General features: G+C 27.7%; 2 protein-coding genes across 3 annotated transcripts; both read left to right on the forward strand.

The window, feature by feature from the left end:
- Positions 1-2,169: 2,169 nt before the first annotated feature.
- Positions 2,170-3,996, forward strand: LOC114170418 (V-type proton ATPase subunit E2-like). 2 transcript variants are annotated; one of them, XM_085669475.1, is made up of 7 exons: positions 2,170-2,301; positions 2,401-2,532; positions 2,693-2,793; positions 2,902-3,058; positions 3,154-3,359; positions 3,482-3,581; positions 3,798-3,996. In XM_085669475.1, exons 2-7 carry the CDS (start codon positions 2,431-2,433, stop codon positions 3,825-3,827), a joined length of 696 nt encoding a protein of 231 aa, XP_085525601.1. In that variant the 5' UTR covers positions 2,170-2,301; positions 2,401-2,430; the 3' UTR covers positions 3,828-3,996. The 2 variants fall into 2 exon arrangements, with proteins under 2 accessions (XP_085525601.1, XP_085525600.1); XM_085669474.1 differs by having other exon boundaries at positions 2,172-2,317.
- A 5,126-nt stretch (positions 3,997-9,122) lies between these two features.
- Positions 9,123-13,358, forward strand: LOC114169691 (putative nucleolar protein 5-2). The gene is made up of 9 exons (XM_028054954.2): positions 9,123-9,234; positions 9,498-9,598; positions 10,035-10,076; positions 10,250-10,429; positions 10,525-10,689; positions 11,635-11,835; positions 12,035-12,532; positions 12,612-12,746; positions 12,826-13,358. The coding sequence occupies exons 2-9, from the start codon at positions 9,521-9,523 to the stop codon at positions 13,195-13,197; spliced, it is 1,671 nt and encodes a 556-aa protein (XP_027910755.2). The 5' UTR covers positions 9,123-9,234; positions 9,498-9,520; the 3' UTR covers positions 13,198-13,358.
- Positions 13,359-14,883: the final 1,525 nt, after the last annotated feature.

Below are 14,883 nucleotides of genomic sequence, written 5' to 3' on the forward strand. Positions count from 1 at the left end.
TTGTATACATGATAATTTTAGATGAGTCTTATTGTATACTTTAATAATTAAAACTTATAATATTTCAATTGAATCATATTGATTCAAGTTCTTATTATTTATGAAAAAAAAATAGTTCACGTTAGACACAAGAAATGAACTAAAGTTTAGTTTTGACCAATTAGACCACTTTATATATTTAGTAGAATTTTTGAATTATGTAAAGTCCGAACTGAAAATCTGATAGTTTTGGCTACTAGTCATTGCATGAATACTTTGTTCATTGACCAACTAAAAATTGTAGGGTGTGATGACGTATTTGCTTGAGTGATCATAATGATGGCTGAACGAACATACGAGAGTGTATACTATTCTAAAACTCTAACTTGTCTTATTCATATTACAATATAATTATGATTATTACAACAAATAGAACATTATTCTTTATTTAATTTTTTTTAAAACATATTTTACAATTGTTTTTATAAAAAACATTGAAAATACATGTGTTAGATCCATATGTGAGGAGAATTCCAACAGCAAAAATATACTATGTAACACAATTGATTAAGTTATCATATATTGAAGGACTAAAATAAATTTAGTTAACTAAATTTAGAGACTTTTTTAACATGGATTTATTACAAGTGTCTGGACTACTTATATTATCATATACTTTTTATGTGTTTATTTAACTAATGCAATAAATTTTCTTAAAATATTCATACTTTTTTATATTATTATAGTAAAATCATTTTGGGTTAAAATTATTATTTTTTACAACTTTTGTGCAGAAATAGGAGATTGAACACTTAAGAAGATGGAAGTTGTTATTTAAACTATTCGTTCTTACCGAAAACGGGTGTAAGATATCATAGGTAAGGTGAACAGATTGATAGTCAAAGTATAAGTGAAAATCGAAGACAAATGTAATTGTAAAAGATTTATCGACAATAAATTAACAAATATTTAAGATAATTTTGACCATATTTCGGTATATCCACTAATCCAATATTATTTTAAGAGTTGAGATTAATAACAATTTAGATATAAATATATTTTTTAACTGTTCGATACATTTTTAAAAATAAAACCATAAAAAGGTTACCACTCAAAAGCAGAAAATACTAGAAAAGAAATCCAAAATGTCTACAATTGTTAATTATGCCATTTTTACTGGCCAAAACATCAAAATCACGAAGCAAAATTTCACTTCACATGTATAAGACATTGGATTATGATATTTTTGACAATTTTTTTTTTTTTGATATAATTTGCTTTATAGCATGTGTTAAACTTTTTTTTTTCTCTTTTCAAATCATTTTAAACCTTTTTCTTCATCCATTAAGGTACGGTCATATGTGCATTGTAAAAAATTTGTCAAAAATATTTTTCGAACAAAATTTTACTGCGAGGGAAATCACTTTTTGCATTGTGAGAATTTTTTAGTGCATGGGGTTATATACGGATGACATTAAAGACACTATCAACCTTTTACGTTTTCTTTTATTTATCATTTTTCTGAAATATTTTTTAATCATATTTTACCTATATTTCATAAATACCGTGAATCTCACCTACATTTTATATAAATATTTTTTTTTCTGAAATGATTACCATGATAACAAGTGAAGGAATAATAAAAGAAAAATAATATTTTGACTACTAAATTTTGATAACTTTCTCTTATAACTTGAGATGACATTTTTTAAGTGGTTTTGAAATATTGAAAATAAGAAAATCAAAAAATAGAAAATCACTTAAAAATGACACTTAAAATTATAAGAAAAAGTTTTTAAAATTTAGTAGTTAAAAAATATTTTCCATAATAAATATAAATAAACGTGCTTTGATTGATTTAGAGATTAAATTATATTGAAATTCTTATGGATAACCCATCTAATTTCGTTATCAGTCTGTACAATGTAGCCCTGCAATCTCCTAAAGAGTAGTTTTTTTGTGGACAAAAAAATGTCGTGAAAATATAATCGTTGGATCTTTTCTTGATTTAATTACCTTTTGTTCTCTTTGATCTCTTTAGTCCTTGTTTTGCTTGTTCAAATTTCCAAAGATAGGATAAATTTGTTCAAGATCCAATTCCTCAACAGACCGAAATAAATGCTCCAATTATCAGTTTTGTATGTTTTTCCTCTCCTTTTAAACTTCTCACTTTACTTATTATAACACAAAAATTAGACTAAAACCTAGTTACATGCATTAAATAAAAACTTCCAATTGCTTTTGCAAGGAATAACATAATATTTGTAGCACTTCTTTTTCCCTTTCAGCAACTGGGTTTGGAGAACACAATTCATCACATAGGTTATAATTGACAAAGGCACCACATTTTCCCCTTTCTCTCTCGTTTTTTTCTTCTTTTGTTTGAAAAATCATCAAAAATTTTATTACATATCTTCCTAGGTTGAATCTGAAAACAAAAAGAAAAGAAAGATGAAGGACGCAGATGTTTCAAGGCAGATCCAGCAGATGATCAGGTTCATCCGCCAAGAGGCTGAAGAGAAAGCTAATGAAATATCTGTTGCTGCTGAAGAAGTATATGAACATTTTCTTCTTCTTTTTTGACATTTTTTTATACTTTTTACATCGATGTTTTCTGACGTTAAAAGTATTGATCTTATCAAATTATCGATTTGTTTGTCCTTTTTGATTCATCCTAATGTTTGATGATTTTGATTTATTACATTTGTTATAGGAATTCAATATTGAAAAGCTGCAAATACTTGAAGCTGAAAAGAAAAAAATCAAGCAAGATTATGAACGAAAAGCCAAACAAATTGACGTTCGCAGAAAAATGTAAGCTCATGCGTTTCGTTTTCATGGCATTTGATCACAAATTATGAATTATTTCACGTACAAAATTTTTAAAATGTTCGCAAAAAAACTTGTTCGTTTCATGAACAGTGAATACTCAACACAACTGAATGCATCCCGAATAAAAGTTCTTCAAGCACAAGATGATGCAGTGAATTCCATGAAGGACGCTGCTAGAACGGCTCTTTCAGATATCTCAAACGACAAGAAAGTATACAGAAAACTCGTCAAAGACATGATGATTCAGGTATTTGAAGCATAATCATATAATAATGTTCATCCAAATTTAGTTTTTTGCGCAAAACACAAAATCTTCTCATGTTTTTGTTGTACATGTTTTAGGGTTTACTACGCTTGAGGGAACCATCTGTGCTAATAAGATGCAGAGAGAGTGATCGTAAGTTAGTTGAGTCCTTGGTAGAGGAAGCCAAAAAAGAATATTCAGAGAAAGCAAGTGTGCAAGCTCCTAAGATTACCCTTGATGATCGTGTTTATCTCCCACCACCACCTAAGAATAATGCTGCCACGGATTCTCTTGAACCCTTTTGGTATCTTCTTTTCTTAGTTGTTACCTATCTTTCATTATAACAAACACCATATGTGCACTTTTTTTCATAGTATTATATATACTAAACCTAACTCTTGTGTGTGCTTAAATGAATCAATAAAGCTCTGGAGGAATAGTTTTGGCCTCAGAGGATGGAAAGATTGTGCTGGAAAACACCCTCGATGCACGGTTGGATGTTATTTTTCGACAGAAACTGCCCGAGGCATGTTCTTGTTAATCTTCAATTTATTTGTTTTGAATTTTTCAATTAAAATTTTAATTTAAGACAATAAATTTATGAATTTCTATTCTTATATAGTATTTTATTTTTTTTTCCTAATTAAGGTGGAATTTAGACTCATATTTAAATTCTTAATCGATTAAAAAGTTATTTGATATATAGATTTATTTGTTCTTGTTGTTATTGGTGTTTTTGCAGATAAGGAAGATGCTGTTAGCTGGAGTTTGAACACAACATGCTGCAGTTTGAAATTGAAGATCAAGTGATCCATTTTTGTTGTTATTTCACTTTGTTTTTCTCTTAGACCAAGTTTTAAATGATTCCCCTGTCTTTTGTTTTGTTGTTGTGATTTTTTTTTTTTAATAAGCAAAACTAAAGGAATAATATTTCACTCATACTTTCGAGAGTAACAAAATTGATCAAATTTTTACTTAAAATAATGTTATACGCAATTTTATCATTTTGAGCATTTAGTTTATTTTCTGTACGACTGTTTTTGATTTATGAAATAATTTAACCACGACAATAATATCATATAGACATACTAATTAAGTGCAATAATGTATAACATAAACGGTTATTTTATGCAATGCTTGATTTTTAACATTCAATATAATTAATAATGAACAAAATATAAAAATGTTTATTTTAAGATTAAAAAATTAATTTCCACTTCAATTTTTTTGTTCAAGATAAATAAATATAATAAGATGGCTAGAAAAGCTATACATTTAATTATAGAACCATTTATATACTATCCTATAGCATTGAGCAATATGACCATTTTTCCTTGTAATTAATCACATTTTCATACAATATAAGAGTTAATCATGCTTTTTCAATCACAATGTCAAAGAAAAAATAGAAAATCATCACCATCACCAATAAAATACTATTATTTCCTTCCCATCCACATCCCATGTCCATATATAGGGCTGGACAAAATAAACTAAACTGTACTGCACTACCAAAAACTGTACTGAACTAAAAAACTGTTTGCATGAACTTAACTGAACTGTTATTCTTAAAAATAAATTGGACTGAACTGCACTGCACTGCACTATAATATAAATTGAACTGAAATGTTATAAACTAAACTATTTTATGAACTGCACTACGTCAGAACTGAACTGCACTATTTTTGGACTGAACTACACTAATTTTTAACTTAACTACACTGTTTTTGAACCATTTTTTAATCGAATTGCACTGATTTTGAATAAACTTCACTCTTTTTGAACTGAATTGTACTATTTTTAAACCGGATTGCATTGATTTTGAATTGAATTGTACTATTTTTGAACTGAATTACACTATTTTGAATTGAATTGCACTAATTACATATGATTGTACTACGCAATAATAATCTAAAGTTTATAATTTGAAAATGCTTATAAAATAATACTTGAAATATGCATCATACTTCAATACACCAATTAACATTTTTATATTTTTTTATTTATATTAAAGTTTTTCGTAACTTAAAATGTAATTAAAATATTAAAATTAATATAATAAATATAAATATCGGTATTAACTTATTTTTTATATTTTAAAATCTTATGTAATATTACTTTTTAGTTTTACGATGTTTATTATGTTGCGTAAAAATTTTTAAAAGGATTTATTTTAGAAAATTCTCAAAATTAATATATTTTTTAACATTTGTATTCATTAATATTTGTGTGAAAAATGTTATAGAAATTTTATGAAGTTCTAAAATTAATATTTTAAGAATTTTTTAAAATAAATTCTCTTTAAAAAAGTTGATGTCACATAATAAATATTTTAAAACTAAAAAATAATATTACATAAGATTATAAAATAAAAAATAGCATAGTACCAATATTTATATTTATTATACTAATTTCAATATTTAAGTTACAAAAAACTTTAATATAAATAAAAAATTATAAAAATGTTAGCTGTCACAGAATTTAATTTTTAAAAATAATTTCTATAAAATCATAACATAAAAATAACATTACATAGTAAAATTCATTCAAATTAATTATAAATATTTTATATTTTTCTCAAATAAAGAGTAAAGAAAAAAATTAAGACAAAATAAAATAAAAATTTCAATATGAAAGAGAAAGAATAGAAGGTAAGATATAAAACACATAAGTCCAATTCTTATCATAATACTAATATTTTATTTGAGGTATTTTGCTATTTCAATCTACTATAGTTCAATAGTTAACTTAGTTAACTAAGTTAACTTAACATAAGTTTAGTTTTTTAAAACTGAACTATTTTATAATACAATTCAATTATTATTATGAATAGTTTAGTATATTTTAATTTAATATAGTACAATTAACTATAGTTTAGTATAGTTTAGTAAATTATGCCCAGCCCTATCCATATATAATAATTCTCGTATCACATTTTTATAATCTCTCTTATTAACTACTTGGGAAAAAAATAACAATCAACATTTTTTTTATTAATTTTAATAATAGAAAGTAATAGAATAATAATTAAAAACTTGAAAATAATTCATTAAGAGTCAGACATAAATATAAATTATAGTGATTTTTACAATACAAATATTAATATAATACTGTATATAAAAATATTATCATTTAAATGCTAACTTTGGGTGACATTATACTAATAGAAAATTAAACTATGATTAATATAGTTATAATAAATTATAAATGTACTAAAAATAACACATTTTTATTTATAAAAAAAATCCAGAGGTTTTTTTTAAGTAATCGACATTTATTCTTTAACAAAAACTGATTAAGACTACTGATTTAACTTAAAGCTAAAACATATACGATTTTTGTATTCGTTTTTTAAATTACAAAATACATTTGCTTACACAATATTATTTCAAAATTTATTTTGTTAGTATACATTTCTTGTAAATGAATTAAATGTAATTTTATAATGTATGTTATCACATGAAAGTATTAGTTATATGAAACTTAGTTTCTACCAAATTTAAAAGAAAAAATCAATAAAATTAAACTAAAGAAAATAAAACCAATAAGAAAAGTTAAAAAACGAACGAGAATGTCTATGTGGAAAAATAAGGACGGTAGAATAAATATGAAATTAGAGGGAGAATAAAGGATAAAGTGGTGTTATTTCTTTTAAGAAATTTAGAGGTGAAGTAAAGAGGTTTAAACTTTGTTCACATCTGAAAATGAATTTGGGGAGAGTAAATAAAAGGGTTTGAAATGATAAAGAGGATATTATGGTATTGTTTATTTTGAGACCGAGAGGTGAAAGTAAATGAATTTGAAGAAAAAGTATGTGAAAGTTTGTGAGATATTTGATAAAAAAATAGAAGAGTTAATCATGTTTTAAATCTTTAGTAAATTTGAGAACTTTCAATCCTATTGGAGTTTGATGGTCTACTATTGAATATGGAATGAATCTAAATTTTGATGTGAATTGTAATATAGTTACTGAGTGAGTGGCATTGTTATTATTTTGTCATATCACATTGTTTACTTTGTTGACTTGTCGTCACATGTAATTGTATTTATTATTTATTTTATAATTATAATTTTATACTTTATGATTAATTTTAAACTTTTGTAATTTTATAGTCATATTGTTATATTGTCATTTCGTCATATTGGCATGTCGTCATGACGTTATATAATAATATCGTTACATCATTATATTGTTATATCATTATATCATCATAATGTTATATCGTCATATTGTTATATTGTCACATCGTATATTGTTATGTTGTCATATATTCATATCGTTATATTGTTATATCGAGTTATCATTATATCGTCGTATTGTTATATCGTCAATATCATCATATTGTTATATCGTTATATTATCATATTGTTATATCGTGTCATCGTTATATTGTTATATCATCATATTGTGATATTGTTATACCATAACATGCATTAGGGAGTGATGTTTGATGCAATTGTTTGTAGTATTGCTGGTTTTTGATAGGGTTATCAAGTTTGTAGTGCTTTAGAGTTTAGGATTGTTAAGATGCATTTAAAATCTTGTAAACTCTATTTGATATAGTCAAAATCTTCTAGCTAAGTTTGCTATAAAAAAAAATTAGAATCTATGTTTCTTGTATTATTCTTTCTTATAATTGTTTATATTTTGAGTACTAATTAGATCCTTTAATTATACATTATCCATCCCTTCGTTAGTTGGTTATAAAAGATGATGAAAATTGTTTCTGAAAGTGAAAAGGGATAAATTTATAGACACAATCAATTTACCCCTTTTGTGTGAATATTAGTCACATCTATCTATTTTAACATAAGATAATGTGAATTTTATAAAAAGTTATATTTCAATCTTCTATCATGGTAAATAGGTAAATAAAACACATATTAAAAGTAAATTGGTAATTACATTTTTCATCTCCTCAAACTGCCTTATCGTAGGATAGATAAAATTTCATATCTCTCCCTCCGATGTCCACAAATTTTTTAAAAGAAAAAAATATGTTATCTTCATTTATTCTTTATCAAATAGTAAATATTATGAAAGTAACATAACAATATAAAAAGAAATTAAAAAGAGAAAATATATAATATATCATCATAACAAGAAAAAAATTTATCTGTTTCTTTGATTCCAAAAAATTAATGTTTTATAGTAAGTAGTTTAAGCCGGTGTTTGATTGAGAGATAATGAAGTGGATGAAAAAACTAAAATTTAAATATTATTTTGTTTGACAAAAAACGAACAAAGGTAAATGGAGGGAAGAAAAAATCCATTTTTATTATTTTCTCTCTCTCTTATCTTCTAATATTAAGATTAATTTAGAGAAGAGATAATTAATTAAAAATATTTTTGAATACACAAAATATAAAGTATCACATGTTAATTTTCAATAATAGAACTAATTTTAATTTTAAATATAGTGATTCAATATATATATTATAATAAAAATATGTATTTTAATAAAATAATTTTATTATTATTTTTTAAATATATTTATCATTTAATAAAATTTTAAACAGATTGTTTCATGGACTTAGAATTTGACTCCACCTAATCCTACTTAGATTGTAAACTTAAAGGTCAAGTAGAAACTGACTCCATTAAGTTATAAATTTTTCTTTCCAATGATTGTGTTTGTAATAAAGATTTGAATAATTATAAGAAATTCAAATCTATTACATTTGAATCAGGACTTGCAGTTGTTTTTTTTTTTGTTTTAAAATATTTTATTTAAATAAAATAATTGAAATATTTTATATTTATATTTTTATTTAAATCAAAAAAATAACTTTATTTTTCAACATATTTTTTTTAAATTCGGAAAATATTAGTCAAATTTTAATATTATTGAGTAATTCAAAATTTTAATATATAATTATATTATGTATTATATATATATAACAATTCATTTTACTCTAAAAATATTAAATAAATGAATTAAACTAGAGGGGCAATGCTATTGGGTCAGCCCGATTGATAAGTGAAGTAAAATATGGGCCGTCATGACAATAATTAGGGCCCATTAATAATAGCATTCTTCCCCAATATATATGTTTCATGCCTAAACCCAAAATTGTTTGGCTGCCGCCTCTTCTTCTTCAACGTGTACCTTCTCTCTTCAACCCTAGCTTAGGGTTTATGTTCTAAAACCCTCTCTAGGATCGAAATCCTATTCCAGGTTTTATTCTTCTTCCATTTTCCTCTCTTTTTCTTTCCATGCCGTAACACTAGTTTTAACTTAGGATTTACACTCCTGGTTTTTATGTAGTTGTTAACTGTTTGCTTGTAACTTGTGCTTGTTACGGTGATCAACGCTTTAGTGTAACTTTTCCAGAAAAGAAAAAACGTTTACTTCGTTCGGTCAATGTTTACAAGTGTTCCATGCTTCTTCTTTTTTGACCTTTGTCCGTTCATTACACTAACGTTTGGTGTTTTTTACAGGTTTATCGGAGCAAAGCAAAAAAATGCTTGTGTTGTTTGAAACTCCTGCGGGGTTTGCCCTGTTTAAAGTTCTGGATGAAGGCAAGCTTTCAAAAGTTGAGGTATGCATTCCTCATTTTTGTCGTGAAAATTTAAAGCATGCTTCGCTTGATTATTTTTGTAGAACGTTTTCTGTTGGATTTTCTTTATTTTCTTAGTTTACTTGTAAGCTTCTGAAGGGGAAATGCATTTTTCTTTGTCATAATTATTGAAACTATTACATCTTTAGAAATTTCTGAAGCGGAAATTAGATTAAACTTGAAAGATTAGTACAGTTAGTATGTTACTTTAACGAAATGCCTTACATGAAACTATTGCTGAGATCCACATTTTTTAATCATTTTCCTGCTCTTTATTCTTACTTGCTCTTTCATGCATTTGAAATTTGGAACGTAGTTGAGTTTGTATTATTATTAATATGTTATTTCGTTTGTTTTTATTTCTCACGTTCTGTAGTTTTGATCAATCGGTTTAATTTATACTTGTTTGTTAACGTAGGACTTGTGGAAGGACTTTTCCAGCGCGGACACTGCTAGACAGGTTTTCCTTTTTCTGCCTTTCTTGTCACCTATTTTTTCCCTGGCTATTATTTGCTGATGGTATCAATGAGACAGTGAAAACTGTGTTCAATCTATTTATACGAATCCAGTTTTTATTTTCCGGTGAAGTTTTTTAATTGCTTGTGAAGCTAATATAAATTTCTGCAAATATAGGTGGTCAAGTTGAAAGCATTTTCTAAATTCGAAAACACTTCAGAAGCTCTAGAGGCAGCCACTTTATTAATTGATGGAAAAGCAAGCAAGGGCCTGCGCAAGTTCTTGCGTGTTCATTGTGAAAATGAAACACTGGGTGTGGCTGATTCGAAACTTGGGAATGTGATTAAAGAGAAATTGGTGGGCCACCTTATTTCCCATTAGAATATGTGATATGATAATTTATGTTCCACTCAATTAATTGGTAAACTAATATGTTTTGTTGATCCTTTCAGAAAATCGACTGTATTCACAATAATGCAGTCATGGAGTTGATGAGAGGTGTCAGAAACCAGTTAACTGAACTCATATCTGGTCTTGCTGTTCAAGACATGGCTCCAATGAGCTTGGGTTTATCCCATAGCTTATCCAGATACAAGTTGAAGTTTAGTGCAGATAAGGTGTATTTTCTGTTGACTTTATGGTTATAAGGACTTGAGGTTATAATTGATCTTGTACCATTTTTAATTATGTTTTCCTATTAAGTATATTGACATCCTCTAGATTTTTCATATGTAGAAGTTATGTCCTAGTCTGCTATTCATCAAAGAATTCTCCCCAATTATTGTTACTGATTGGTAGGAATGAGGATATAATGATAGTGTTCTTAGGGCTGTGAAGCTTTTGTTAATCATATCATGCGAGGAAAGTAACATTGTTAAAGTATGGGAACATTACACACGTTCTCTTTGGACTTTTTTTCCTGGAAATGTACATAATCCCTTACTTTTAATGGTTACCAAATCCTCACAGGAGTGCACAGTTTATTAAATTTTGAACAATTTCCGGCTTTAATGTGTGGACAGAGAGATTGGTATAGTGTGGAGTGATGAATTCTTGCGGGTGTTAATTGTAATTTCTCTTAGAATGTGTTTGTTTTAACTTAACAGTTTAATTTTTTTTATCTCGTAACTAATTCCAGTGTTTTTGTCCTGATATTTCTATTTAAACTCTATTACATCCTAAATTTTAAGAATAAAGTATGTCCCAATCAAGACCTATCTTTGCCACAAATTATGTCTTTAGATTTTATAGTTTGCTTGTTGTCTCTCTCGCTCATGCTATTTCCGATCAATGACCTTATTTTTTAGGGTTTCATATCTTTAGGTGGTTTCACTGGCTGCTTATTTTACATGTCTGAATAACTGTTACCTTAGTAGCAATTTAAGCATTTCATCTTAAAGAGTCCTTTAGAGTTGGAATAAGATGAATCTTTGCCTTTCAGATGTCGATTGTACAAACAAGATTTTGTCTAGTGTGACAAACTTATTTTGGTTATGCAAATTTTTACATTTGCAAATGATTTTTTATTGTGTAACTCTGCTGACTTCGAGATGTTTGTTTAGGTGGATACCATGATTGTTCAAGCTATTGGTTTACTTGACGATCTTGATAAAGAGTTGAATACATATGCCATGAGGGTTCGTGAATGGTATGGTTGGCATTTCCCTGAACTTACTAAAATAATACAAGATAACATCCAATATGCAAGGGCAGTCAAGTTGATGGGTGATCGTGTTAATGCTGCTGAGCTTGATTTCTCTGAGGTATAATCATGATCTCTAAGTTAATTGCTGCCAATTTATTTTTTGTACTTAAGCCAATATGTTCACAATCATATGTAATGTTCAACTTTTACGCCATTTGTGAACACTTTAGGCATCCTTCTTTATGTGAGAAATGATGTTTCTATTTTTAACTATGTTTCTTGATAAATTTTAATTATTTTCTTTTGTTTTGTCCCAGATTTTGTCTGAGGAAGTGGAGGCAGAACTTAAGGAGGCATCTGTAATATCTATGGGAACCGAAATCGGGGAGCTTGATTTAGCAAATATTAGGGAACTCTGTGATCAGGTTTTGGCTCTTTCGGAATACAGGGCACAACTCTATGATTATCTAAAGAGTAGGATGAACACCATTGCACCCAATTTGACTGCGATGGTTGGGGAGCTTGTTGGTGCTCGCCTCATTGCCCATGGTGGTAGCTTATTAAATCTTGCCAAGCAGCCTGGTAGCACTGTGCAGATTCTTGGTGCTGAGAAGGCTCTTTTCAGGGCTCTGAAGACTAAGCATGCTACTCCCAAGTATGGTCTTATATACCATGCATCCTTGATTGGTCAGGCAGCTGCAAAGTTCAAGGGCAAAATTTCTCGGTCACTTGCTGCAAAGACAGCATTGGCTATTAGGTGTGACGCACTTGGAGATGGCCAAGACAACACGATGGGATTGGAGAACAGAGCGAAGGTACAATTTATATTTTGTTTATGTATTTATTCTTCCCTTTTTTTTATCCTTTTAAACTTTTAACAAGTTTTTTGTTTAGCTTGAGGCGAGATTGAGGAACCTTGAAGGCAAAGAGTTGGGCCGTTTTGCTGGTTCTGCTAAGGGAAAACCGAAGATAGAAGCTTATGATAAGGACAGAAAGAAAGGAGCGGGAGGACTGATAACGCCGGCTAAGGTCTGTTTCTTGTTCTTTTTGGTTTTGCTAATACTTTACATTTATTGTTCTGTTTATGCTGATTGTTGTTTACTTGTAGACATATAATACTGCGGCTGATTCTGTTATTGGGCAAATCAATTCTGCCATGGATGAGGATACACAAGAGGCTTCTGTTGCTGATAAAAAGAAAGAAAAGAAGGAAAAGAAGAAAAAGAAGGGTAATAAAAATGAAGAGGATGCAACTGCTCAAGCTGATGGAAATGTTGCTGAGGAGGCAGAACCTGAAGTTGTGAAGAAAGAAAAGAAGAAGAAAAGGAAGGAGGCTAGTGAGAGTGCTGAGGTGCAGAATGGGAATGAGGAGTCGAATGCAGGAGAGAAGAAGAAAAAGAGGAAAAAGCAGGCAGAGCAAGAAGAATCTGCTGAAATGCCAAGCAAGAAGAAAGGGAAAAAAAAGAAAACTGAGGACTAAAGTGTAATAGCGGTGTAGTCATCTGTGGTGAATGACAACCATTTTTGTATACTTCTGGCAGGTCGGTAGTTTGTTCGGTAAAATTTTTGTTTTCATTTTTATGCAACTTGTAGCCTTATATACATCCTTATTATTTTTTAATGGGATACATTCCTTTTTTCCGGACTTGAGTGGATAATTTGATGCAATTATGTTTGTGAATCATCGAAGATGGTGTAATGCTATTTTCACATAGTCGCTCCTTTCTGTGGTAGGTTATATGTGCAGGGCTTCTTACAGCATCTTTGGTTTTGCTATCCCAAAATCTTAACTAGCTTGTTCATACAGAGGTTTTTGGTTTTACTTCAGTTACCGCTCCTATATTTTTATCTTTCTTAAATTCTCTAATGAATGTTTGGATATTGTTCTTTTCGAACGATTCATAATTAACCACCTACTCTTTTACTCATATTATCAACATATAAAACTTCAATTAAAAATGTTTTTCACCGTAACAAAATCAAGACAATTATTTAAAAATTTTTATTCACAAATCTTAGTTGTAAGATACATGAAACCTAAAATATCATTTAATGAAAGTTTGTTTTAGTGTAACGGTACATGTTTAATTTATTACGGGACACTGCTTATAGAATAATTAACTAATCTAGTGCTGTCATGTTTCTATGTTTCTTTGGGTTGAAAAAAATGTAATATGGTTTTATCTTGGTGACAGCAACGAAGAAATATCAGAAGGTATCTTATCGATTTTGCTTTATTTTATATGTAACTCAAATTTTATATCCTTTTGGTAATAATTTTGTTACCTCAAATTATAATTTTTTTATCTTTTACCATTCTTTTGCATCATATTATTTCATTTTATATTTTACATATAAATTTCTAGCTGGAAGAATTTATAGTTTATTTATTATTTACACATACACATAATTCTGTTATTTCCATAATTGTATTTTTTTAATAATTGTTACTTTGAAGCATTTCTAATTTATTTTATGCGATATAAATCAAGAAAGAATTTTGTAATTAAGGATTTTCCAATTTATTTAACTTTCTTAGCATTCTAATAATTGAACTAAATCAAGAAAAGAGTAGTTAGGAAATCCTTGAAGTATATAATATATTCTATTTAGTTTTTTTATATAAATTTATTACTTAAAGAATTTCATAATTTATACATTAATTTTCTAACTTTTTTTTAATCACAATAATTAAAATTTAAAGGATGTAAAAGAATGAAAATAATGGCTAGTTGAACTAATAATTATGTTGCCATTCTTTTCATATTTAATTATCATATATAATGAAACTTTGCATAACCTAGAAAAGGTGCATGCAATCAAGCTGCAACATGGTTTTAAATTTAAACGTGGATGATGCATGTTAATCATTTAATTCTAATCGCAGAAATTTTATGATCACTGGCATGAAGCTCTTTTTTGAAGCATCACTGTGTGAGAATCTGGACATTGTAAAAAACAAAGAAAAAAAAAGAAGAAAGAAAAGACATGTTAAAGGATAAATATGAGATTAGATATCTATAAATGATTTAAGGGTAACTTGATAACAAATGATATAATAGGTCTAAGTAAATTTAACAACTTTCCCTATAATAAATTTTAATATAAGTTATATAAACTTTGTTCTTCCTATATTTGTAATATTTGTTTTTTTATTTGTTTTTAC

This window comes from Vigna unguiculata, chromosome 11, assembly GCF_037176805.1.
Source record: "Vigna unguiculata cultivar grain cowpea cultivar isolate G323 ecotype 2 chromosome 11, ASM3717680v1, whole genome shotgun sequence".
Taxonomy (NCBI): Eukaryota; Viridiplantae; Streptophyta; class Magnoliopsida; order Fabales; family Fabaceae; genus Vigna; species Vigna unguiculata.